General features: G+C 46.8%; 1 protein-coding gene across 1 annotated transcript in view; it reads left to right on the top strand.

Annotated features, from left to right (window-relative positions):
* GABRG1 (gamma-aminobutyric acid type A receptor subunit gamma1) overlaps positions 1-25,648 on the top strand; it is a 666,028-nt gene that overhangs the window by 367,761 nt on the left and 272,619 nt on the right. Inside the window, exon 6 of the mRNA XM_086962691.1 lies at positions 10,606-10,743. Coding sequence (XP_086818817.1) covers positions 10,606-10,743 — 138 coding nt within the window. The remainder of the gene's footprint in view (positions 1-10,605; positions 10,744-25,648) is intronic.

The following is a 25,648-nucleotide window of genomic DNA, read 5'->3' on the forward strand; positions in this document are numbered from 1 at the left end:
TCCTGTGTCTCTCTGCTGTGCTGCAGGCCTGGTGCCCGTGCCATCAGCTACTTCCCTTCATCGCCCCACGGCGCCCATTACCTGTGGAAGTTGGTTGCAACTGCTCCCCAGTGGAGAGGTCTCTGCTACCTCTTCTACTCCGCCTGTACCTGCCGTGGAGTGATGGCTCGCCCGATGTGCCCTTTGCCGCTGCCCCGCTTGATTGCTATTCCGCCTCCCGGTTCCCTGGTGGCGCCTTCTGTCTGAGTCCGACCGCCATGGCGAGGACTGACCCTAAGCAGCTTAAAATCACCTTCAACCAGCGCAGATCGACTCACCAAGCCGGTGCGGGACTGGACGGTGGTGACCCTGCGGCCATTATGGAGACACCTGCTTCTTGTGGCGATAACCTGAAGGCGATTGTGCTTGACGTTAAGTCCAGGGTCACCGGAATCGCGGCCCAACTCAACCAACTGTCCACATGCCTGGACTCGGTCAAGGCCCATGTGGACTCCCACGACACTCGCCTCCTTCACGTTGAGTCCAGGGTCTCGGATATTGAGAACGCCACCACTCAGGATCATCAGAAATTGTTGTAGATGAACAAAATACTTGACATTATCCGGAATAAAAATGAGGATTTGGAGGCATGTTCCCGTAGGAGCAATCTCTGCATAATGGGAGTACCAGAATCCACCAATATTTCCCGTATGGAGGATTTCGTGAAGCAGCTGGTCAGGGAACTTTTCAGTGACATTCTCTCCTCAGTCTTCATTGTTGAACGCGCCTATCGCTCTCTTGGTCCACATCCTTGTCTCGGACTACCTAGCAAAAATTCTGAACTTCAGTGTTCGAAACAACCTTCTTCGAGCGGCACGCGACAAAGGCAAAATCAGCCATCAAGGTAACTCGCTCTCCTTTTACCCTGACTATATTGTAGCTGTCCAGGCTGCTCACCATGAATTCCTCTCAGCAAAGCGGATCCTCCAAAAACCTGATGTTGCTTACACATGGGCTTACCCAGCAAAGCTGAGGGTCCGACAGGGTGCAAAAACACTTATGTTTTCTAATCCAAAAGACGCCCTCACATTTGACAAGAAACTCAATAAATCATACCGCTCGTCACCATCTGGCTCTCAGCTCACTTCAACCATTCACCTCAGTGACAATGATTGATTTGTTGTGACTTATTGGCTAATTCTTACCTTACGCTGTCCGTTGTTCTTACAGCTTGGCCACCCTGCTTTACTACAGGGGAGTACGCTGAGCTCTGCCATGTCCCCACGGGATAATTCCCGACCCTGATGTTGTTTTCCTTCTTCCAAGTTGCGGGTTACTGGGGTTGGTATGGGAGGTTTCTCAGCCTGATTGGGGGGTTGGAGTGGGTGTGGAGGTGGTGTTTCTTCTGAAAATGTCTTTTGGGTCATTGGGGTGGGGTGGTTGGGTTGGGGGCATGGTTTGGGAATGTGGCTGTCTGCACTCTGTCTGTTATTGTTTTGCCAGAAACTGGTTTCCCGATTGCATTTTGTGCGGCAGGTTGGGTTGGGTTGGTGTGGGAGGTTTTCCAGGTTTTCCTATCATTTTATTGGGACTTTTTTGCTTCTGTGTCTTCACCTTCCGCTTCTTATCAGCATGCATCACTTCACCGCTAGGCGTGATTCAATGCAGTATAACTGTACACGACATCCTACTCTTCCTGCCTGGTGCTGTTTATCCTCACCTTTTTGTTCTTAGCTCACTGTAGGCTCCCTCATGGTTGGGCCTTCTAGAATTGCAGGTTACCGGCCGGTCCCACCATATGCTTCAGGCGACTGCTCTGTTCCTCCCCTGGTCACACACCAGCGCACACACTGGCTTTTCCTGCTGCCTGGCCTCTTGCTCTGCGTCCCATTTTTACCTAGTCATAGAATAACATGACTGACACCATATGTTGGACTGGAATATCCATGGTCGCAATGATCACCTTAAAGCCAGGCTCATTCACTCTTATTTACACTAGCACATGGTCGACATTTGCCTTTTGCAGGAAACACACCTATTGCCTGTGACCTCCATCAGACTCCAGTCACGCCACTTGGGTGAATCGCACTCTTTTTTTTATTCCTCCTATTCTAGGGGGGTGTCCATTTTGATAAGAAGAGGGCTCCCCTGGCACACTACTCAGGTAAATATGGACCCTGATGGACAATATTTGATTTTGCACAGTTCCCTGCTGTCCCAACCAGTGACGATTGCTGCGGTGTATGGCCCAAACTCGGATGACCCCGACCTCTTCACGCACATATGGCACCTTATTTCTTCCCTGGGCCCGGCGGCCCTCCTCTGGGGGGGGATTTTAATTTTACACTTTCTGCTGTCTTAGACCGCTCTGGCCCCCACTCTTCCCATCTTCGTTCCACAGCTCTACTTCAGTCCATACTTACTGACAACTCGTTATATGTTGCCTGGTGTCACATGTGGCCCGAGGCCCGTGAGGGTACTTGCGTCACCGGTGCTCCTGGTCCTGTATTGATTTCTGGATTTCCTCAATGGATGTCCTCACTTGGCTTACCTCTGCTAATCATATGGCACACACTTTCTCAGATTACGGGCCTGTCCAGATTTGTCTTCGTCTCCCTCACTTCCCTCAGCACTCTTTCACATGGCGGCTTCATCTGAGCGCTCTCGGTGATTCCGTCTTTTGTGACGAGATCCAAACTGCGATTACCAACTACTTTGATATAAATGTCGGCTCTGTGGACTCAGCGTCTCCCCTATGGGAAGGATTCAAGATGGTGATACGTGGCGAGTGCATCTCGAAACAAGCTGGTGTCCTTTGTTCCATCCGTGCCTCTTTGGACTGGCTAGAATCAGAGATTAAGGCTTTGGACACCGCTCATGCGGCCAACCCCAGTTTTGAGACCTTTGCGCGCTTGTGTGAAAAGCATACTGAATTTGCTGAGGAGGCCGACAGGGAACTTTCCTTTCTTGGCAGAGAGGCCCGAGCCTGTCGCTTCAGAGTGAGCTATCGGCCTGGTAAGAACCTGGCCAACGTCTTACGCCCCTCCGTGCTGCGTCGTTTATGTTGCTGCTCTCCGGGATGGTGGCCCCACCAGAACCACCTCCCTGGTGAAATTAATGCTAGTTTTATGGACTATCACTCGCAACTCTACACTGCTGGCTCTCCTCTCTCGCATGAGGCCTTCAAACAATATTTTGTTACCCTCGCGTTGGTTTGGCTAGAGGACTACCATCGTACATTTTTAGATGAGCCTTTCTATTAGGAAGAGAAACTTGCTGCCATAAATAGTTCACCTAGTGATAAGACCCCTGGTCTAGATGGCCTCCTGCCTCATACTATAAGACTTTTGCTTCGCTTCTTGAGCCACATTTGGCTGCAATGTATAATGATTCCTTTGACAATGGCCTTTTCCCGCAGTCCCTCCGCGAGGCGATGATAGCGCTACTACTCAAGCCGGACAAACCAGCTGACTGCCGCGATTCCTACCACCCCTTTCTCTAATTATTATCGATAATAAGATTTTTGCAAAGTTATTGGCCTCCTGTCTTCTCCTCCTTATGCCCCTTATCCCCTTCCCAGATCAGTCCAGTTTCATCCCTGGAAGTGCCACCGCTCATAACCTTCGGACTATTTTTTCAGTCCTTCATCAAATCAACCCTAGCCTCCCCGCAGTGGCCGCTCTACTCGATGCCACCAAGGCATTTGATACATTGGAGTGGCCTTTTTTATTTTTCTTCTGCCTCGCCTTGGCTTTAGTAACATTTTCATCCATAAGATATCACTCCTCTACACTCGCCCCTCCGCATTTCTTCTGATTAATTGTCAAATATCAGATCTATTTTGATTGAACGCGGCACTCGGCAGGGATGCCCGCTTTCCCCTATGCTGTCTGTCATTGCGATGGAGTCTCTCGCGGCCCGATTTCGGCAACATCATTCTCAGAAGGGCATCGGCTTCTCAGCCCACGCCATCTTTTCTCCATGTATGCCAATGATATTACGTTGTATGTCCACCACCCCAAGACAACCTCAGCCCCCTTGTGCATGAGATAATACAATTTGGTGGACTGTCCGGCATGCAGGTGAACTGGAGCAAGTCAGTGTTGTTCCCTCTTACCGATGCCACCAAGCCATTCACACCAGATGTTCCTTTTGTATTGGCCACCGGCCCCACTCGCTACCTAGGTATTTGGCTGAGCAGTGACTTTGATGACCTCTGGAGGACCAACTTTGGGCGCGCTGTGGACTGGCTCGAGTCTAGAATATCTCATTAGAACCGACTCCCCTTGTCCCTGGCTGGTCCTGTAACCATTGCCAAGATGGTGATCCTCCCAAAATTCCTTTATCTCTTTTTGAATATCCCCATACCTCTAACTGCTCATTTCATTCGAAAAATTTGTTGTCTGATCATTTCTCTGGTCTGGGCTGGCAAACAGCCCAGGATTGCATATGACATCCTCACTCTCCCCATGTCGGTTGGTGGTATGGGTGCTCCCAATTTTAAACTTTATGCCTTAAGTGCCCAGGCCAGTTTTTTACATTTCTGGATTCATCCTAGCCCTTATCAGCCGCATGTCATGGTTGAAGCCGACCTTGCATCTCCTTGGCCACTGAACACTGCCCTGTTTGCCCAGGCGAGTCACCCACATGCTGAGGTGGACACTATTGAGACCCTGCGCTGGGCCTGGTTGGGACTGCGCCGGCTCTCCGATGCCTTAACGTTATCTGCTACTACCATGCCGATTGTGCGACATCCTGCCCCCCCCCCTCTCCAACCAACTGGCTTGTCTAAACATGCAGCCTGCTTGGGGCTGACGACATTGGCAGACCTTTACCCTGGAGACACGTTTTATTCTTTTCCTGCTTCCTCTGGTCCGATGGACACATTACTCTTTTATCAGCTGTGGGCTATCTGTAAGGAGTTGCATCCAAATTTCCCCCAACCTCCACCTTTGATGCCTGCACTCGATTTTATATATACATCCCCCACTCCCCTCAAGCTGGTAACTAAGCTATATGCCCTTACGCTGACGACCTCCTCCATCTCCACTGACTGCGCACGTGCGGCATGGGGCGTAGATTTGGGCATGGACATAGCCCAAGCTGATTGGCTTTATTGCTGCAGCTAGACGAAGAAACTATCTCCCAACTATCGTCTTTGTCTCATACATTTCAAATACCTGCACAGGCTCTACCACACCCCTGTTCAGCTACGTAAATTGGGACTCATACTTAAAGATAAGTGCATGAGTCGCTCTGCCCCTGCCGTGGATTTTAGTCATCTAGCGTGGTTTTACCCTAAGGTGTCGGAATTCTGGCTGGCGGTTTGTGCCACCATCTCTGAGATTACCTCCGCACAGGTTCAGCCCGCCCGCCGCTGTGCCTGCTGGGCTTCATCAAGTTTTGCCCGGACGCTTCTCGCCAACTGATCGCAATGCTGCTCGTCCTTGCTCAGTGTAGGGTGGCCATGTGCTGGGGTCGCAGACTGGTGCCCAAGTTCTCCCAAAGGCTTGAAGATGCTTTGAGATGCCATACCCTGCTATCTGACTTCTGGGACCTCCTGATATATAAATCAGAAGAGTATAATGAAGCCTATATTCGATTCTCCCAAGGTATTAAACAATTGAACGACTTTATAGGAAGCTGTAGCAAAAACAGTCCCCAGCTTGCTCTTGAAATGATTGTTTCCAAGGAATATAAGATATGTTTCATTGTTATTTACCACAATATACAGATTTTAGAGAAAAATGCTTGGTCAGGTGTGTGGAAATTGAGAACATCATCCTGTAATCAGAGGCAATTTTTGCACAAAGATGCAAGTTAAATTTTAGTGCAGTATGGAGGGGCAAATTATAGGTGGAGAGCTTCACAACAATGATATAAAGTGCAGGAGGTAGTCAGGATGTAATGAGGGGTGGAGTCTTTTTAATTTATATTTCAGTTGTATTATGGAGACCAATATTTAGGATGTATTTTATGTGAATCTATTTACTTATTTTTCTCATATTTAAAGATGTGTACTTAGTGCTGATTTACTGCATATCTATTATTTTCATATTGATTATTATTACAAATAAATCTAATAAATGAACTGTTAAATGCTAATAGCTTTGTAAATGTGGCACACTGCATTTGAAGTGGAAGTTGCTGCGTTTCTTCCTTCTGCCTGCATAAGTGATTATAAAGCATAACCAAATTGTAAGAAAGTAATGAGCAGTGGGTGGCATCTACAAATTGTTTTGTGTTACTGAATACTTTTCTTCCCTTCCAATATTACAGTGGGAGTCAGCCAGAAGAGATTATACAAAGAGCTGAACAGCTTAGCATCTTGGATACAACGCAGTTCCAAATAGAGTGCGTTTGAGGCCACTGCAGCCTTATAGGCCAAAGAGCTGCCGCCTATTCTCACCTGGCAGAAACGTGGAATCTCTGCGAGGAACGGTGCCATAGACCGCAGGTTTCTTGAGGGCACGTAGTATTTAAAACGCTTGCTGAGATAGCCAGGGCCAGACTGATACAGAGCTGTGTGCTCCGTGGTTAGGGCTTTACATCTCACTCTTTCCACAACCGGCAGATAGTGGAGATCACGCATATGTTGTTGTATGCTTGACCTTTGAGGGATATTCAATAAAATCCTGGCTGTGGCATTTTGGATAGACTGAAGTTTTTTCAACTGGTACCCAGGAATGCCCACATAAAGAGCATTTGCATGATCAATGCGCGACAGTATCAGGGCCCGGGTGACCATCTCCTTGGCCAGCTGTGATAAAAGTGGCAGAAACTTCCTAAGTGATCCTAGGACACCAAAACATTGTCCTGCTAATTTTTTTATCTGGGTGATGGACCCGAGATCTTCATTAAACTAAATCTCTAGATTTTTTACAGGTTGGCCCACTGAATTGGGTATTGGATATTTGGCTGGCCAGAGGGATTCTTTGAATTGAGAGGGAAAGGTACCATACAAGAGGATTTCAGACTCATTGTCGTTGCACTTAAGCCCTGCAGCATGAATCCATTTAAAAACGGCCGACAAACAGGCTCTAGACTGCACCGGAGAAGAATCATCTTTACTCCAAGTGAAAAGGAGTTGGGTGTCATCAGTGTAGGCGATGATCTTGGACCCCAGCTCCTCTGCCAAATAAATCAGAGGAGTCATATAAATATTAAAAAGGAGAGGGCTTAGGGTAGAGCCCTGAGGAACTCCGATGACCAGAGCTTTTGGCGTAGAGGCAAACTGGGGCATTGAAACTTGCTGAGAGCTTTGGTCCAGAAATGAGCCACCCCAACTCAGCGCAGAACCTGTCACCCCAATGTCAGCCAGCGGGGCAAGAAGGGACAGTATCAAATGCCGCAGTGAGGTCTAATAAAATCAGAGCCAGTCTGACACCAGCGTGCAAACACTCTCTGATGGCCTCAGTCACTTCAACCAAGGCCAACTCAGTACTATAATTGGCCCTAAGTCCAGATTGAGCTGGATGGAACAACCCTTTGTCTTCCACAAAGGCAGTAAGTTGTTTATCACCTTCTCGCAGACTTAGGCCACGGCTGGAAGTAGCAAAATTTCCCGGTAGCTTGTAGGAATCAAATGATCAACCGATGGCTTTTTCAACAAAGGCAAGAGTTTGGCTTGCTTCCACGTCAGAGGCACAGTGGTTGTCCTCAGGGATAGATTGATCAGAGTGTAACCTCGAGGTTGACTGTCTCAGCCACTGATGCCAACAGCCTGGCCGTGCAGGGATCTAATAGTGAACCAGATTGAAGAGCTTTTAAAATTGCCAAAGAGTCTTGCAAAGTAATGGAGAAAAAAAGCAGAGAAAGCAGATGATCCGTGTGGTCTCCCACGCTGACAGAACAGAGCACTCGACTGATGAAGTCAAAGTCGAGGATATCTTTCAAATTTACTTAATTGCAATGATTTTGTCGATAAAAAAACTCGATAATTTCTCACACCAAGCAGCCAACATGGGAAGAATGGTACTTTCGGCCGTAGGTGCCTGGAAACTCTGTACAATGGAGAACATTTCCTTAGCACTGTTTTTTGAAAGAACAATTCTCTCAGCATAGATAGGCTCTAAGCCTGCACAATGGCAGCATGATACAGTTTTTGAGCTTTCCTCAACAGCCCTTTAGACAGGAGGCAATAGGATTGACGCCAGCTCCGCTCTAATTTTTTACAAGCGCTCTTCTGTGTTTTAAGCTCCTTGGAGAACCAGAGTTTCAAAGAGGAGTCTCTGGCTCGCCTGGGGGGGAAGGGAGGGGAAGGAAGCACGACCACCTGAGTGATCCAGCTATTAAAGCTGTCCCAAGCATCCTCCAAATCTTGGGCTAAGTCTGGCTAGGACCCTGCCAAATCTGATCTGAATGCGTCCAGATTAATTTTGGGCACCAGTCTGTGCTGGGTGGGTTGTTTAGGGGGGAAAGGATCTTTAAGAAACCAGGAGAAAGGGATAAACGCATGATCCGTCCAGGTAACTTGAAAAGGAGGCTTAATAACCATCTGAAAACTAAAGCAAATAGTGTCCAGGATGTGTCCTCCACAGTGGGTGGGGGCATTAACCCATTGGGATAGCTGGGCCAGGTGCAGTGAATCAGCGAACTCCCTCGTATCCGCTTCCTCAGTACAGTCTAAATGGATGTTTAAATCACCAAGAAGAAGAAAGTGGGAGAAATGCAGTGAGCGAGGGATAATGATATCATCCAATGCTTTAAGAAAGGTGGCTGCGGGACCCGGAGGTCTGTAGACTAAAATACCACCCAGTGAAAATTGAGGGAAGATGGTCAGGGAAAAATCCAAAGCCTCCCCATCCCCAATGCTCACAATAACACCCTGTTGAAGGGACCACTTATCCCTATATACCACTGCGACCCCACCTCCTCTGCCCGCTATGTGATCAACCCGGGACACTTTAAAAACCTTGGGTATAGCTAGTTCTATAAGAGGGTTGGTGAACTCGTGGAGCCACGTCTCCGTGATAAAAAGCAAATCCAGAGACCCGTCCTCAACAAGGTCCCAAACATCCTGAAAGTGGCAGACCAAGGAGCGAGCGTTAATAAGGGCTTCCTGGATAGAGGGGTCCCCCTGACTGACCCCTCCCAGGATCTCTGTAACGGGAGTGTCTGTGGACGTGGTGTACAATAAAATACTTTTTGGTAAGGATGTGCAAAATTCTATAATTTTGTGAAATCATATAAAGAATTATTGATCACATGAATTATTCTGAAAAACAGGATTAAATTGTTTTACAGATAGCAATTTTCCTACAATAATTAACTTGAAGTTCTTAAAGACCCATTCCAGCCTATTGTTTCTGTGTATTTTGCCATTCTAGACATTGGCTTACTTTACACAAACCAGTATGACCTATGCCTCATGGGAACATTCTATCCCAAACCTCCAGGCAGTCCCCTGCAGAAGTAAGCACATGTAACTTCAGGCTGGTTTCAGCCTACTTCGGCTTTATCAGTGGGGTGCTGCTTGAGAACTCATGTCATGGTCTAGCCATCGCACGTAGGGCATCAACTGCAATAAACAACAAAGTGATGGAGGGTATGCTTTAATTGTGCAATGGGTATGTCTAGGTGTGGGGCCCCTGTTTACTGTGCCACTTGAACCAAGTTGCACCACATAAAAGAGCCCAAAAACTGTTTTGGGGTTGCCTGTGTTATGATTCGGAGGGAACCTGATCTTGAAATTAGGGATGCTTTCCATGTGACTGTAGGCAAACAAATGCCAGTGACTGAGGTTAATTCAAGCACTACAGTTATGGTTTTTGTATTAGTCAATGGGTTAAAATTAAAGACACCCCTTATTGTTGTAACCTAATATTTTATCACAGATATTTTTCTTAAACTTACGTTAACATTTTACTCCATTTGTCATTTTTTTTCATTTGTTTGCCTTCTCTTGGAACATATTCTCACATGACGATTTTAGTGACATCAATCCTACTAGCACCCTCGAGGGAATATTTATCAGATACCATCCAAAAAAAAGTTATTAGTAGAATAGATCGCATGCCTTGGTCTTAATTGTGAGTTGTCTATTACTGGAGAGGGGCAAACTAAACGCGTAATTTACATTCCAGTGCAGCAACACTGAACCAGTGTCATACAATTGTGAATTAATCCCGAAGGAATGGAGAATAACCACGTGGAAGCAGAGCCACCCATCATTAAACCACACGAAATTGACAGTTCTATGAGGATTATTGGTTAACCTGCTGCAAGGAGGTGGAAAATGTATGAGTCAGCCTCTGTGTGAGATTGGGGTGGATTGTCGAGGAACTAGGGAGAAGGGGAAGGTGGTGAATTTTAATTTAAAGGGAAGCCTTGTATACTCCCCTGCCAGAAAAAAATAGGGAAAGAGGTTTGACTTCAGCTGCAACCAAAGCATCAGGCAATTTTACCAGACAGATTTACCGTCTGGTAAATTTAGGTCTGGTATTAAAATGTCTGGGAAAATTAGATGTAGGAACACCGTCCTTCTCAGGATTAAGCATAACGTAATTCCATATGATAATTCCGCTCCACCTGACTTGCAATCAGGGATATATCTTTGTTTCTGTTGTAACATTAATTGAAGATTTTTTATGCCATGCTCTCTGCTCTGATTTCCCTTTTTCGCAGATGGATATCCCAAAACTGAAATTCAATACAAATGGAAGAAAAACTCTGTTGAATTGGCGGATCAAAAATACTGGAGACTGTACCAATTTTCATTTGTGGGGTTACGGAACACAACAGGAATCTCACATACAATTTCAGGTACTGTATTTAATGGCGAAATGAATACATTATTTTAACCGTTGTGTTTTATTTAGTTTAATTTAAGGGTGTGCTGTAAACTGTATTAACATGTTATTGTTTGGGCTTATGTATTGTGGGTTGTCAAGGCAGATGTTTAAGTGCACAGGTTTTTTTCTGTGTCACTGATGCGCCCATGCTTGGCTTCAGAATGAAGAGCCCTACCCTACCATGTTAATGTTTTGAGGTTGAGCCTAGCCAGCGTGTATGCGCTGTCTGCAAGACCTGCTGTATTCAACAAAACAAATTTGTTCCTGCCAGCTACTTACCATTGGTTCAGTCCTGTGTCACTCTTCCATGCTGCCTCTTAAAACATTCAAGCAGCTGATACCTCACTTCCAGTCAAGGCTAAGGAGCACCGGCAAAGCACAGTTTCCTTATGCTTACCTTCTTTTCTGTTGTTTTTAGATAACTTTTCTTTTTTTAAATGTTGCTGTTAGACCTGGGGGCCTCTAGTTGGCAATGGCTTGCACCTTTGTCCAAATAGGGACCCTTGCTTCAAGTCAGAGTAAGGGGGCTACACTCCTAAATAACCCCAGTTCAACCCTGTGGTAGCTTGGTACGAGCAGGAAGGCTTATCTCAGAGACAGTGTGTAAAGCATTTGTGAAAACACTACAGATGGACACAACACAGGTTTTATAAAAATAAGTATTCTTTATATAGACTTAACACAAGACCCAATTGACAAAAATCCATAATACAGTATTAAGAACATTCTTTTAAGATGGTAGAAAATAGCTTAGTTCACTTTAGATGATAAATGCAACAAGTTTCTCTTAAAGTACCTTTGGATGCGTCATGCAAGATAACCAAAGGTGCGCTTGGAGAACGATGTGTCGGTTCCCTGCTTCGAGGGAGACAATGCGTCTGTTCCTCAGTGCTTGCGCAAAGTAGGCGATGCATCTGTTCCTTACCCGAGAGTAGGTGATGCGACGATCTCTTGGTGGGGCTCGGTTGCAATGCGACAAGATGGCGCCTTGACTTGATACGACGATCTGGTGCGAAGCGAGAAAATGATACGTATGCAACAACTGCGGATGCGACACGCTTCTTGTCGTTGAGTTGCACTTCCAGCTCCCAACAACATGCAGGCTTCTGCAGACTGAATTCCCAGCAAGGAAATTCAGGGGGGGGGGCTGGTGGTGAAGTCTTGTATCCCTGAGACTTCAGTAGGAGGCAAGCACAGTTTAAGTCCTTGGAGATTCTTCTGCAAGAGGATGAAAGTTGCAAAATAAAAGTCTTTCTCCTTTCCTTGGCAATAAAGAAACTGCAGGCCAACCCCAGAAAGCAACACACTGGCACAGGTGCCGTCCAACTACTGCAGATTATCTGGTTCTTCCCCTTTCAAAAGGTCTGTCTTGATATCCAGAAGTGATCTAAAGTTCTGGTGACTGGGGCCCCCTGTTTATACACACAAATCCTTTGTCTCTGAAAGCAGAGAGTGTCTGTACCTAGTCCAAACCAATTCTGGGTGCATACTGCCAGTGCACAACTTCTTCCTTTGTCAGTGTGGGCTAGGGTCATCAGACGCACCACAGAGTGTGGAGCCAGCATTGCGGAAGGCAAGCACAGCCCTATTTAGGCCCAAGTGCTACTCCTCCCACCACTCCCAATGCAGATATGTTTATTCAGCCTAGTGCTGACTCACCCTTCCTCCTGGAGCCCCCTCAGCCCCTGTCACTCATAAGCCAGACACGCAATACACAAGCTAGCAGAGGCAGGCTGGATGGGTTAGGCAAGAAAATACCTACTTTCTAAAAGTGGTATTTTCAAACTCAGAATGTTAAAACCAACTTTACTAAAAGATGTATTTTATCATTCTGAGTTCAGACACGCTAAATTAGCTGTTCTACCTTTTTTACCTGGGTCAGTTAGGATTATAAGATATTATAATCAAACTGCCCATTCTGACCTATGGGGACAGGAAGCCTTGCAATTTTGAAAAACGAAATTGGCTGCAATTCACTATCAGCAAAAAGAACAATTGATGGACAGAATGCAGAACAATGTCATACATTCACCCCAATACAGAGATCTTGGCCTAAATCCATCGTTTTTTTGCTCACCATGACATTCCAGTTTTGACCCACCCATATGCAAATCAGTCTTGACCCTGCGCCCAATTGGAGCAGTCCAGCCCGAACTGCCAGGCCAGGTCCTCCCTGAACTGGAAACAAGCATCCTTGGACCAGTTTCGGGCTTTCAGCCATCACTTATGATCTTTAGAAAGCAAGTGAAGACCTGGCTATTCAGTCAATGAATGTAAAGGAGTTGCCTCTTTGTCTGCCTCTCTGTCAGCCTAGCGCCGAGACACCATTTGTGGTATTTGTTTGCGCTTTATAAGTTTAAAAAATAAATAAATAAATAAATCAGCCAGGATAGCTGCTTTTAAGAAAAAGTTGAAGACACAGTTGTTCTGGTAAATCCTCTGTCTTTCCTTTTATTGGTTCCACGCCGGGATACTCACGAGTAGCTGAGTGTGCTATAAATTATTTTCACATAACATAGCTTGACTTCAGTGGCATGGAGAGCACAGGACCCACGTCTGGGCATACCCGTCCACTCGGGGTGACTAATGCAAAAAGTACAATTGATGGACAGAATGCAGAACAATGTCATACATTCACCCCAGTACAGAGATCTGGGCCTAAATCCATCTTTTTGTTGCTCACCATGCCATTCAAGTTTTGACCCAGCCATCTGCAAATTTGTCTTGACCCTGCACCCAATGGGAACAGTCCAGCCCGAACTGCCCTGACAGGTTCTCCCTGGACTGGAGACAAGCATCCTAGGACCAGTTTCGGGCTTTCAGCCCTCATCAGCCAGGATAGCTTGACTCCAGTGGCATGGAGAGCACAGAACCCACGTCTGGGCATACCCATCCACTCGGGGTGACAAATGTAAAAAGAACAATTGATGGATAGAATGCAGAACAATGTCATACATCATTCACCCCAATACAGTGATTTGGGCCTAACTCCATCCTTTTTTTGCTCACCATGCCAGTCCAGTTTCGACCCAGCCACATGTGGGGTGGCATGGCAAGCAGAAGAACGATGGATTTAACCCAGATCTCTTGACTGGGGGTGAATGTATGATTTATTCAGCATTCCGTCCATCATTTGTTTGAGTATTAATTGACTATCAGGACATGCTAAACACATCAGGGTATGTCCTACCTTTCACATACAATGCACCCTGCCCTAGGGCCTTATTTAGGGGTGGCTAACATGTAAAATAGGGAAGGTTTAGGGACTGGTAGGTGGGTGCGTTTACCAAGTCGACATGGCAGTACTAGACTGCACACAGGCTCTGTAATGGCAGGCCTGAGACACACTTTACTAGCTGCTTCTTTGGGTGGCACAATCAGTGCTGCAAGCCCACTAGCAGCATTGGATCTACAGGCCCTGGGCACACATGGTGCACTGTACTAGGGTCTGACAAGTAATTCAAATTAGCCAATCATGGAGTCACTAATCCATTACAATTATTTACAATAGGGAGCACTTGCACTGTGGCACTGAATAGCAGTGGCACAGTGCCCAAAGCATCTAACCAGCAAAAACATATCATAAACAGAGGAATCAACAGCCAAAAATAGAAGGCAGGCTAAGGCCAATGGTACTAGGTCAAACAGTTGCTTTATGCCCGTCGCTGTTTCTTCCCTCCCACCACCCTCTGACAGAAACTCCGTTTTTCCTTAATCGGACGGCGCTCCCGTCGCTGCATCTGCCCACCCTCTGACACAAATTCACTATTTCCCTTAATCAAATGAATGAGCATGTACTCCAAATATATATAAATGTAATGCTTTATAGTTATTTAGCTCAACACGTTAATCAGAAGTGGGGCATTAATCACATAACCTTTTTCAAATGTACATGTACAGTGAGATGTTTACTTTTACGATTGCAATGATATGTAACAAAAAAAATGAAAAAAATATACTTTCCTTAGCTTCCCTCGTACCTAGTGTTGGATTGGTTTTGGTAGGAGTTGCACATTTTTGGGCATCTTTCCAAGGTTAATTGTGCTTGTCTTGGATTTCGGGCCTGGCAACACTGCCCACATTCTGTTAGGGGGCGAGCTCCAGCTACGGGAATACAAACCTGTGGCCCTGGGTTCAGCCTGGCTGTCCGTATTATTGCGCTAGTACCTAGGCCTGAGACCACCCAGAAGAGTATAATATGCAGGACTTGCTATCCCCTTTCCGTTATATCTTATACTTAACCTCATAGCGCCAAATTGCGATAGAGCTCTTTACACAGCTTGGACCCTCCCCTTCATCTGGGCTCATTTCTTGAAGCAACTAATTCTAGCAGCAGTCTGGTGTGTTTTGATATTGTTTTACATTATGGTATGTGTTCCTTTATGCTATGTTTCTTTCCTTTATTAGAAGATGTTATACTACTGTTGCATGTTTTATGCTATGAACTGTGTTTCATTATAGTATGCTATGTTTTCATGCTAGGCTGTGCTACTCTGTGTGGCTAGGGCATTCTATGATAGATAAGCTATGTTCTGTTATGCTATATTACTCTATGCTATGTTGCTACTTGTGGATAGCCCAATAGGTTAATGCACCTTCTGCAGAGATGTGCATGAAATCAATGACATAGGGTTGGAATCCCTGCAGGACTCAGTAAGTATCCGAGGTGCCTTCTTTAGGGCAAAGAGGCATTGCCCCACTCACATTTTGGCTCCCTGAGCCCCAATTACATACAAATATTTAGTATTTCACTAACAGTAAGAAAACACAAAAAATTATTATATTTTGTAAACTCTGACCTTCAGTTGCAGCAGCATGTACAAACGGTTTGAGAGGGTGGGGTTTCTATTGACAGACAGACACTCATAGAATGTATTTGGGAAGTAAGCCCGGTGCACCTGTGCTGGCCCCAAGTGTGCATTGTAGCGTGGAGGGCCTAGGTGATGATATGCCGCAGCAGCGCTTAGATTAAACACACAAGACAATTGCTTTCACACTCGTGGCTGGAAGACCCTGAGCGGTCTCCGGCTGTTTATTTATCCTCTCGGGTTGAGCCAGCCCGAACGGTGTGTGGGTGCGTGGACATGGCTACAATGTAGTAGAGGGCCTGGGTGGCTCTCTACATCCCTCCTTTCTGTCGTTTCTGGACCATCAAGTTCTCCCAGTTAATGGAGACGTGTATACATAGTCCTTCAGTCGCTGACTCAGCACAGCATTCAGCCGCAGACGATACTTCTGGCTTAGGGAACTGTGACCGGCCGGAGCCCCGGACGGGACACCCCCGGACGACTCAGTGGCGGTGTTCTGGCACTTTGACTGGGCAGCGTCAGCACAACCTTGGCTGACTTGCTGGGGTGTCCCCGGTGGTGTACTACCCATGCTGGGTGAGGCAGGGGGGGAGAATACGGAAGGGAGCCCTGGTAGTCGGATTCTTCTTTGTCCAACTCCCTCTCATCTGTCTTCTTAAAACTGGACGGATTCCTCTTTACGAGTGCTGTCCCTTTTGAGCAGTGACCATGGTCCCTTGAATACCCACAACGATCCATACTTCCGGCTCGTAGGGCGTCCAGAACTTCCACCCGGGGTGTCTGTCTTTGATCACCACCTGGTCTTCTACTCTGAGCTGAGGTTCTTGTGCCCTTAGGGCTTCTCTGGCCTTCTGATACGTTGTCTCCCTCCTTGCTTGGCCTGCTGCATCATCCCACTCCACGGGCACCCACATCGGGTCTGACAGGATACTGTCTCGCAGGGCCCGCTTGAACAGGAGATGAGCCAGAGCACACTTGGTGGTGCTATGAGGGGTCTGTCGATATGCACCAAGGAATTGGTCGAGAGCTGTTTCAGCAACTCCACCCGATCCACAGCAATGTGCAGTGCACGATTGAGTGTCCTCATCAGACATTCTACTTCCCCTTTTGCTTGAGGCCATAGCGGGGTAATCTTCCTGTGGTGAATCGCCTGATTCTCAAGATACTCCTAGAATTCTCGGCCCTGGAATGGGGGTCCGTTGTCAGACTTTACCTCTTCCAGTAGTTCCATAATTGCGAAGGTTTTGTCCAGGCCCTTCTTCACCTCGGGAAAAGCTGTTGATGAGCACCACTTCGACAATGGGAAACTTCGAGAAGGAGTCTACCATGACCAGAATGAGACTTCCTTCTAGGAAGCTCCCAAAGTCTAGGCTGATCTGTGTCCAGGGGGTCTTGCTCTGTTCTTCAGTGATCATGGGTGCAGGTGCTTGGTCTCCTCCGGTGATCGTGCAGGCATGGCACTGTCTCACCATTTTCTTCACCATGGAGTCCATCACTGGGAACCAGACCTTGTACCGCAGCCTGTCCTTGCTCTTTGCCATTCTTGATGTCCGACATGTGCCAGAGTGAGGATCCACTTCTGCAAACTCTCCGGGACCACTATTAGGTGTCCTCTCAAGACTACTCCTTGTACCCCCACACTGAGTTTGTTGCGGACCTGCCATAGTTGTTCTTGGGCGTGGCTGATTTCCGGCCGGAGGTTGTGGGCTCCATCCATGAAGTGGACCCATCCATTGCTCTCCAGAGCTTCTCTCACTCGGGATAGAGTGTAGTCTTCTTGAGTGGCCTGGCCAATCTCTTTGACCGGCATGGCCGCTGGACACGCCCCTTGCGACACCATGTTGATGAAAGCTTCGTGTTACAGGTATCAGTCGACAGGTCCGATGGCATCGTGGACTCTGGGTAGAGAGACAGATAGTCGGCAGGGTTGTGGGCCCCTGGACGATAGATTACTTTGAAGTTATATGACTGTAACTGCACTGTCCATCGTTCGATCCTCGGGGCGCTAACCGGGTGAGCCTGCGAACAGTGGAAGTAGCGGTTTGTGATCAGTCACGACGTGGAACTCCTGGCCGCACAGATACAGGTGGAAATGTTGGCACGCCCATTTGATAGCCAACACCTCTCTCTTAATCTGAATGTACCTGGTCTCAGTGTCAGTGAGAGCCTTGCTGGCATAAGCGACTGGCTGTGTACAAATACGGTACGGAGTTCCTCTGTGGAAGTGTGCTAATTTAGCACAGTTGGAGCCTATGAAGATAAGTGTGTCACTGGTGGACCACTGATGTGTGAGTGAAGGAGAGGGGACTCTCCTTGTTGGAACTAGGGCTCTCACACACCCAGCAAGCTAGGTTTCATGCTTCATCATTTGAGCCTGCCCCTCGTCAGGTCGGCGCTGCAATACCTGACAGGCACCCGGAACCGGGGCTCTTTTTCGGGGATCTTTTGTTCCTGATGGTGGGTGCACTGGGGGTGAGGGACCTAGCATGTGTAGATGTAAAGAAAGAGTGAATTAAAATAGGTCAGTTAATCCTAAACAATATTTATTCCGAAGGTAAACTGCCTAGATTAAAAGTAAGAGTGGGGCAACGAACTGGTCGTAATGTGTCCAGTGGTATATGTCCTGCTCTCATAGGATCAACATTTTTCGTGTCTCTAGGGTCATGGTGATCGGGACACTTCTTCAGGATCAAGTGGAACTATCTACACTACAAGGTAAGTGAAATCTACATACCTCGTACTCTGGTGGTAGACCTGTAAATAGGAGAAAAATAGGTTGGGGGAACATGTTAATTGCACATATAAACATACACGTTGTCTCTGTGTACCAACCCATGCGTTCTAGCAAAGCAACCGTGCTCATGGATAAGACCTACGTATGTACATAAACACAGTGGTGATACCAGTGGAAACAGTGCAGGTCACATTATAGTCGGCTCAATAACTAAATACATTTAGTGCTGGTGTACATTTTTTCAAGTTAAAAAGTTATAATTACAGCAAATCCCGCAAAAATGTGGGGTAATACTCAAGCTGGTCAGGACAAGACTCACCTATACTGTATGCAAATTGTATATGCAACAGTAGCCGTCGGTATAGCGAGGATCCCAGTTGGGTTCTATTGGGGAAAGAAGAAGGTGAAGATCCAGCTCCATTAGTGAATACTCGTTGTAAGCATGGCAAAGTGTAATGGGGGCCATTGCTGAAACACTCGAGGGGCTGGTGGACAAAGGTAAGGTTGACCGGTCTGTGATCAGCCAGACCAAGGGCTCCAGTTCAATGTCTGAGCGGTACGCTGCGTGAAACCCTTGAAGCCCAGTGAGCTACTGCTGTGTCATAGGCAAGCCAGAGAACAACCCGTCAGTGCACCGGACCCAAGGTGGCCCCACCGCACACTCACCCAGCCCACAAGTAGCCGGGGTCCCTTGGAAGCACATCGGTGTGGAAGTACCGTGGTACAGTTCACTCACCTCCTCAGCATGGATAGTTGAAAAGCGAGCACTCACCAGCTTGTGTAACGCTGCTCAACGTTCGACCTACCCTGCCGCCGCCGTTGAATAGCTGGTAATGAATTCTAATGATAGTAAGTACATGCTACGGGCTGTAGTTTCTGAGTGCTATGTCATGGCACCACTTCATCGTGTGTCATATTGTACACAAGGGAGTGTCCAGTTGCATGGAAATGCACTAGGGACTGGTTGGTGCTCATCCTCAACACTGCCAAAGGACTAGCAGATGCCCTTCTGATTAGAATCCAAATCGCCGAAGGCGCACTGAAAACCACCATCCAAATTACAGCTTCCAAAACTAAACTTGCAGAAATCAATACGGAAATTGCAGATAACAAAGACTATCTGATGAAGCAGAAAATAAACAAACTCCAAAAAGACATTCAGAGATTTTCGAAAGAAAAGGAATATCCCTATCTCAAAGATGACTATATGTCAAATAAAACAAGTTACTCCTCTGATGACAACTCACAGAGAAGAGACTTGAGTGACAGCAACTCCAGCACAGGGAGTTGGGGAAGTAACAACCAAAGAAGGATCCAACGACCTAACCAATATTACAACGGACCGCCATACCAAGGACCGCCGTTATATCACGGGCCACCTCCTCCGTTCTGGCAGTTACCCCAATACCAACAGGGCATAATCCAATACTTTAACAACAGTAACCCGCCTTTTTTAGGCAGAGGTTGGGGCAGAGGAAAAGGGCGCAACAGAAGAAGCACACAGAAAAAGGTCCATTGGCAAAACCAAGCGACCAGCGGAATGGACACCAGGAGAAAAATCTGAGACCGGAGGACTTAGTGGTGAACCTGTCCCACCGTACTCTTTCTGACCCTGAGAAGGCAATACTTCAGAATGGTTTAGGCTTTGTCCCCACACCTAAAATAGACAGTGCGACTAAAAGCCTTCTTCAGAGACACTGCTCCCAGAGAACAGGATGACTGAGGCCTAAGAAATCCATCAACATTTACTCCACTCAACAACATGATCCTGGTTAAAGTCTTAGCCTTTGAACAAGCTGTTTTTAAAGAGCTTGATTTACCACATAGGCTTAGACCCTTTTACAACCTCTCCACCCAGGAAGAATCTACAGGGAGGAACCTAGCTGAGGATGAGACTATTACAATCAAAGAGGCGGACAAAGGTGGGGCCACAGTGATACAATCCACGGTTGATTATGAGACAGAATGCCTCCGCCAACTCTCCATTGAGAGTTATTACACACCAATCACTACAGATCCCACAGCTCGTCTAGCTACCACGATCTCCACATTGGTTTATGAGGCAGAATCCAATGGTTGGATCCGCCGGAAGGAAGCAGACTTCTTGATCGCCAAGGAACCAGAGGGTCCCCTATTTCTACACCCTACCCAAAATCCACAAAGGTGTGACCACGATTCCTGGTCGACCTATTGTTTCAGGAATTGGCTCTGTCTTTGAGCCTCTTTCCATCTTCTGTGACCACTTTCTACAACCAATAGTTAGAGAGACTCCGTCATTTGTGAGGGATACCACTGACATCTTGAAAATCATAGATGAGAGATCCAATGCAGAAGAGATCGACCTCCTCGTCACCTTAGACGTTGAGGCCCTCTATACGAATATTCCCCAGAGAGCCACTCTGGAGGCTGTTGAAGCAGCACTCAACGCCCGAGAATTGTCATCTCCAACACCCATTTCATTCATAATGGATTGTGCGACCCTGGCTCTTACTGAGAACTTCTTTGAGTTCAAACAGACTCTTTTCCATCAGAGCCAGGGTAAATCTATGGGGAGCACTTTTCCTCCTAGCTTAGCATGTATCTACACAGCAGCCTTTAAGAAAAACAATATTCTGAACACCAGTTATCCTTCCCACAATAACCTGAAACTATGGAAACGATTCATAGACGACATCCTGATTTTCTGGAATGGCACACGCGCTGATTGTAACGAGTTTGTGAGGTGGATCAATTAATTAAATGATTACCTCAGATTCTCCCATACTATCTCTGACATTTCCATTCCATTTCTTGACATTAATATTACACTCAATGCAGGGATCCTTAAAATTTCATTGTATAAAAAACCTACCAATTGTATTAGTTTACTTTTATACACTGGTCACCACCCCAAAGCACTGAGGGATAACTTGCCAGTTGGACAATTTTTGCGGATCAGGCGCAATTGCACTTTAATTGATGACTACAAAACGGAGGCCAACACCCTGGCATCTAACCTCAAAGCTAGAGGCTACCCTGAGAAACAAGACAGAGACTCACTGAAAAGAGCCAGAAATAATCCAAGGGAGGCATTACTGGAGTTACATCCTAGACCAACCACTGAAAATCTCACATGTGTTACATCCTTCACTCCTGACTCTGCCAGAATTAAAAAAATAATTTTGAAACATTGGCACATACTCAACACGGGTGATCTACAGTTGCCGAAACCTAGGTTTGCGTTTAAGAGAACTCGCAACCTAAAGGATACATTAGTCCATACCAGACCTAAGACATGTAACACCAACACACAGAGGACTCTGTGGGGTCTTCCGCCAGGGACTGGGCACTACCCTTGTGGTTCCTGCATTGTATGCCCTTTGACCACTACATTCAAATAACTAGCCATAATACCAAATTTCAAATGGGTACAAAAGAGGCATACTAACTGCAATACCAAACAATGTATATACATGATAATGTGCCCTTGCGGCATGAAGTATATAGGTATGACTATGCGACCCATCAAGATCAGGATTACCGAACATAGAAGTAACATTCGCAGTCAGAAAGAGTTACGACTAAATTATACACACACTACTGAGAAGCACCACTCTCCTCTGACAGTCTGTTCTGGTCAATATTGGAAGCCTTCCCAGTGATCACCAAGACAGCTTTGTTCAGAGCTGAACAAAGTTGGGTTCATAGACTGTCAACGCATATTACCTGCCTCATTGATGACATTCCGTGGAGCTCATTAGGTTGAGCTCATTAGTTTGAGTCATTATAGTTTTTTCATTGAGGGACCCCTCATTACTAAATAACCCACTACACTATGTGTCCTAATAGTTATAATCATTGATGAGGGCCCACTGTCTTAACACTGCCATAGCGGTGGCTACATTGGATTAAGGCTCACTGATCACCATAGTTGAACACTAGACTCGACCCCCTATGCCACCCTGGGGCGGGCACATATACCTCACAGATTTGTGTGAATCATCGCACAACATTACCTCGACCACTCCATCAGATAGGTTTCTTGAGCACTGGAAACTCCCTTGCGCCACCCGAACAATATGACACATGATGAAGTGGTGCCATGACATAGCACTCAGAAACTACAGCCCGTAGCATGTACTTTCTATCGTTAGAATTAATTACCAGCTATTTAACAATTAACTATGACATAAAAAATTGTTAGTACTCATTACTACGAGTCAACCTGCATCAGATCCGAGTGTCCAACAGTCCATATGACCACTTACGAACCGTATCCTTTACTCCACTACAAGATGGCGACTATAGCCGCCACAGCAATACAAACAATTGAATGACACTACTCTAATCCTCTCACGTGACCGCAGCACTGCACTGGCTGCCGTCACTATTTCTTGACCCGCCGCCGACCGCCTTTCGCCATCCCGGTTTCGGTGGCAGGGTAGGTCGAACGCTGAGTAGCGTTACACAAGCTGGTGAGTCCCCGCTTTTCAACTATCCATGCTGGGGAGGTGAGTGAACGGTACCACGGTACTTCCATGGGTTGTTCTCTGGCTTGCCAGGGACACCGCAGCGGCATTACTGGGCTCCGAGGGTTTCACGCAGCGTACCGCTCAGACATTAAACTGGAGCCCTTGAGCTGGCTGATCGCAGACTGGTCGACCTTACCTTTGTCCACCAGCCCCTCGAGTGTTTCAGCAATGACCCCCTTTACAATTTGCCATGCTTACAACGAGTATTCAGTAATGGAGCTGGATCTTCACCTCCTTCTTTCCCCAATAGGACCCAACTGGTGTCCTCGCTGTACCGCCGGCTACTGTTGCATATACAATTTGCATACAGTATAGGTGAGTCTTGTCCTGACCAGCTTGAGTATTACCCTACATTTTTGGGGAATTTGCTGTAATTATAAGTTTTTAACTTGAAAAAATATATACCAGCACTAAATGTATTTAGTTATGGAGCCGACTACAATGTGACCTGCACTGTTTCCCACTGGTATCACCACTGTTTTTATGTACATACTTAGGTCCACGGTTGCTTCCCTAGACCACATGGGTTGGTACACAGAGACAACATGGGTGTTTATATGTGCAATTAACATGTTCCCCCAACCTATTTTTGTCCCTTTTACAGGTCTACCACCAGAGTACGGGGTATGTAGATTCCACTTACCTTGTAGTGTAGATAGTTCTACTTGATGCTGAAAAAGTGTCCCGATCACTATGACCCTAGAGACACGAAACATGTTGATCCTATGAGAGCAGGGCATATACCGCTGGACACATTACGACCAGTTCCTTGCCCCTCTCTTACTTTTAATCTAGGCAGTTTACCTTTGGAATAAATATTGGTTAGGATTAACTGACCTATTTTAATTCACTCTTTCTTTACATCTACACATGCTAGGCCCCTCACCCCCACTGCACCCACCGACCGGAACAAAAGTTCCCCGACAAAGAGCCCTGGTTCCGGGTGCCTGTCAGGTATTGCAGGGCCGACCTGACGAGGGGCAGGCTCAAATGATGAAGCATGACACCTAGCTTGCTGGGTGTGTGAGAGCCCTAGTTCCAACAAGGAGAATCCCCTCTCCTTCACTCACACATCAGTGATCCATCAGTTACACATTTATCTTCATAGGCTCCAACTGTGCTAAATTAGCACACTTCCACAGAGGAACTCCGTACCGTATTTGTACACAGCTTTCTGGGGCATGTATGCTGGAACTCCATAAACTAGCCCATTGTCCCTCCTTTGTCCAACATAAGCGACTGGCTTCCTAACCTCCGGGCTGTGTTCTTGAAGGAGGACTGCTCCCAGGCCCACCGGGCTGGCATCAACGACCAGCTCCATGCGTCGTCTCGGATGGAAATAGGCCATTACTGTCTTGGTTACACAAAAGGGTAAACCCGGAATCACTGGAACCTGGGTACTTAACAATATATATTAGGATGGTCCCAGTATTTATAACATCACAAGTGTTAAAGGTCAAGACAAACTGTAAAACAAAGATTCAAAAATATACAAATCATAGTATACTATCAGTTTCAGTGTTGTTTAATCACACAGAGACTGGTCAGAATTTCTTCAGACGGAACAAACCACATTGTACATTTGTTATATAACTAGCACTGGTGGCTCTCTACATACATGTCCAGTTGGACGGCTGCCTTACTCCGGCCAGTCCAACATGTTCACTAGAGTTGCCTCCACTTACGAATTGGTGAGCCGGAGGTAAAGTCACATCCCCCGGTCTCAGAAATGAGGGGTGAGGTCCCCTGCCCCAGCCCATCCTGGTGATGCTGTAACAGTAGGAGAAGCACCAGGATTGGCTTAGAGGGTGGGACGGCAGGCAGGGTGGAAGGTGTCCCCCCGTTTTTGTGCAATCTAAGACAGAAACAGTGGTTGGTTGAACCGACATCCCGCTGCCCTGCTCCTAGGGAGACCTGGGCAGCCCGCCCAACTCTGAGTGGACCGAGGAGTGCTACCGAGTCAACAGTATGAAACTCGAGGCCATGCTGCAAGGTAAGGATGGCTGTCACACCGCTTTTCTTAACTCCTCAATGAATGAGGCCTGCATGAAGCCTGCTGTAGGCCTCTGCTCATCGTAAGGGTTGCGCGAGCGTGGTGCCATGAATACTCTAATATGGAGGCAAGCAATTGAGGGTGCTGGGACTAGCAAGAAGATGTGGCCATGAAGGGCTTCGGATATTTGGGATGGGCTCTGTCCTACGGTACCCCTGGAGCTCCTGAGATGCGCTACGCATGATGACAAATGAGTCTTTTCTGTGGCACAATACCAACCGAAAACTTATAATGACAAAAGGGCTGCACACCCATCAAACAGGGCATGTTATCTTCAAGTATACCTTCCGGTCTGACAATGGAAGGGTGAGTGGAGTTTCACATTTTATCGGGTACAACATACAACAGCGCTGAACATGAGGGCCCCACACGAAAACACGTCATGCTCTGACATCACCCCCTTACTTGCCCATCTCACAACTGGAACTATTTACATAATAAGTGGGGGTGGCTGGGGCACTCAACCTCTCATTTGATAAGCAGCACGCAGTTAGCTGTTGCTCAGATATCATCACCTAACCTTCCACCCTCCAAGCATTCGATAAAGGCCTGTGCTGGCCCCGGACGATTGCATGGACTTACACAAACACATGCTTATTCCCCACCATACTGAAGTGGTGGCAGTGAAAAAAAGATTAGCGCTGGCCAGCACAAATACCTCACAGCTTAGAGGCGAACTGTGGTGACTGGTCAGAAGTTTGACAAACTACCATAATGAAGTTGCAAAGCTAGGCCAAACTGACTAGCCACCATAATGTTATCCTATCTAG

This window comes from Lissotriton vulgaris, chromosome 3_1 (assembly GCF_964263255.1).
Source record: "Lissotriton vulgaris chromosome 3_1, aLisVul1.2, whole genome shotgun sequence".
In the NCBI taxonomy this organism is placed as follows: domain Eukaryota; kingdom Metazoa; phylum Chordata; class Amphibia; order Caudata; family Salamandridae; genus Lissotriton; species Lissotriton vulgaris.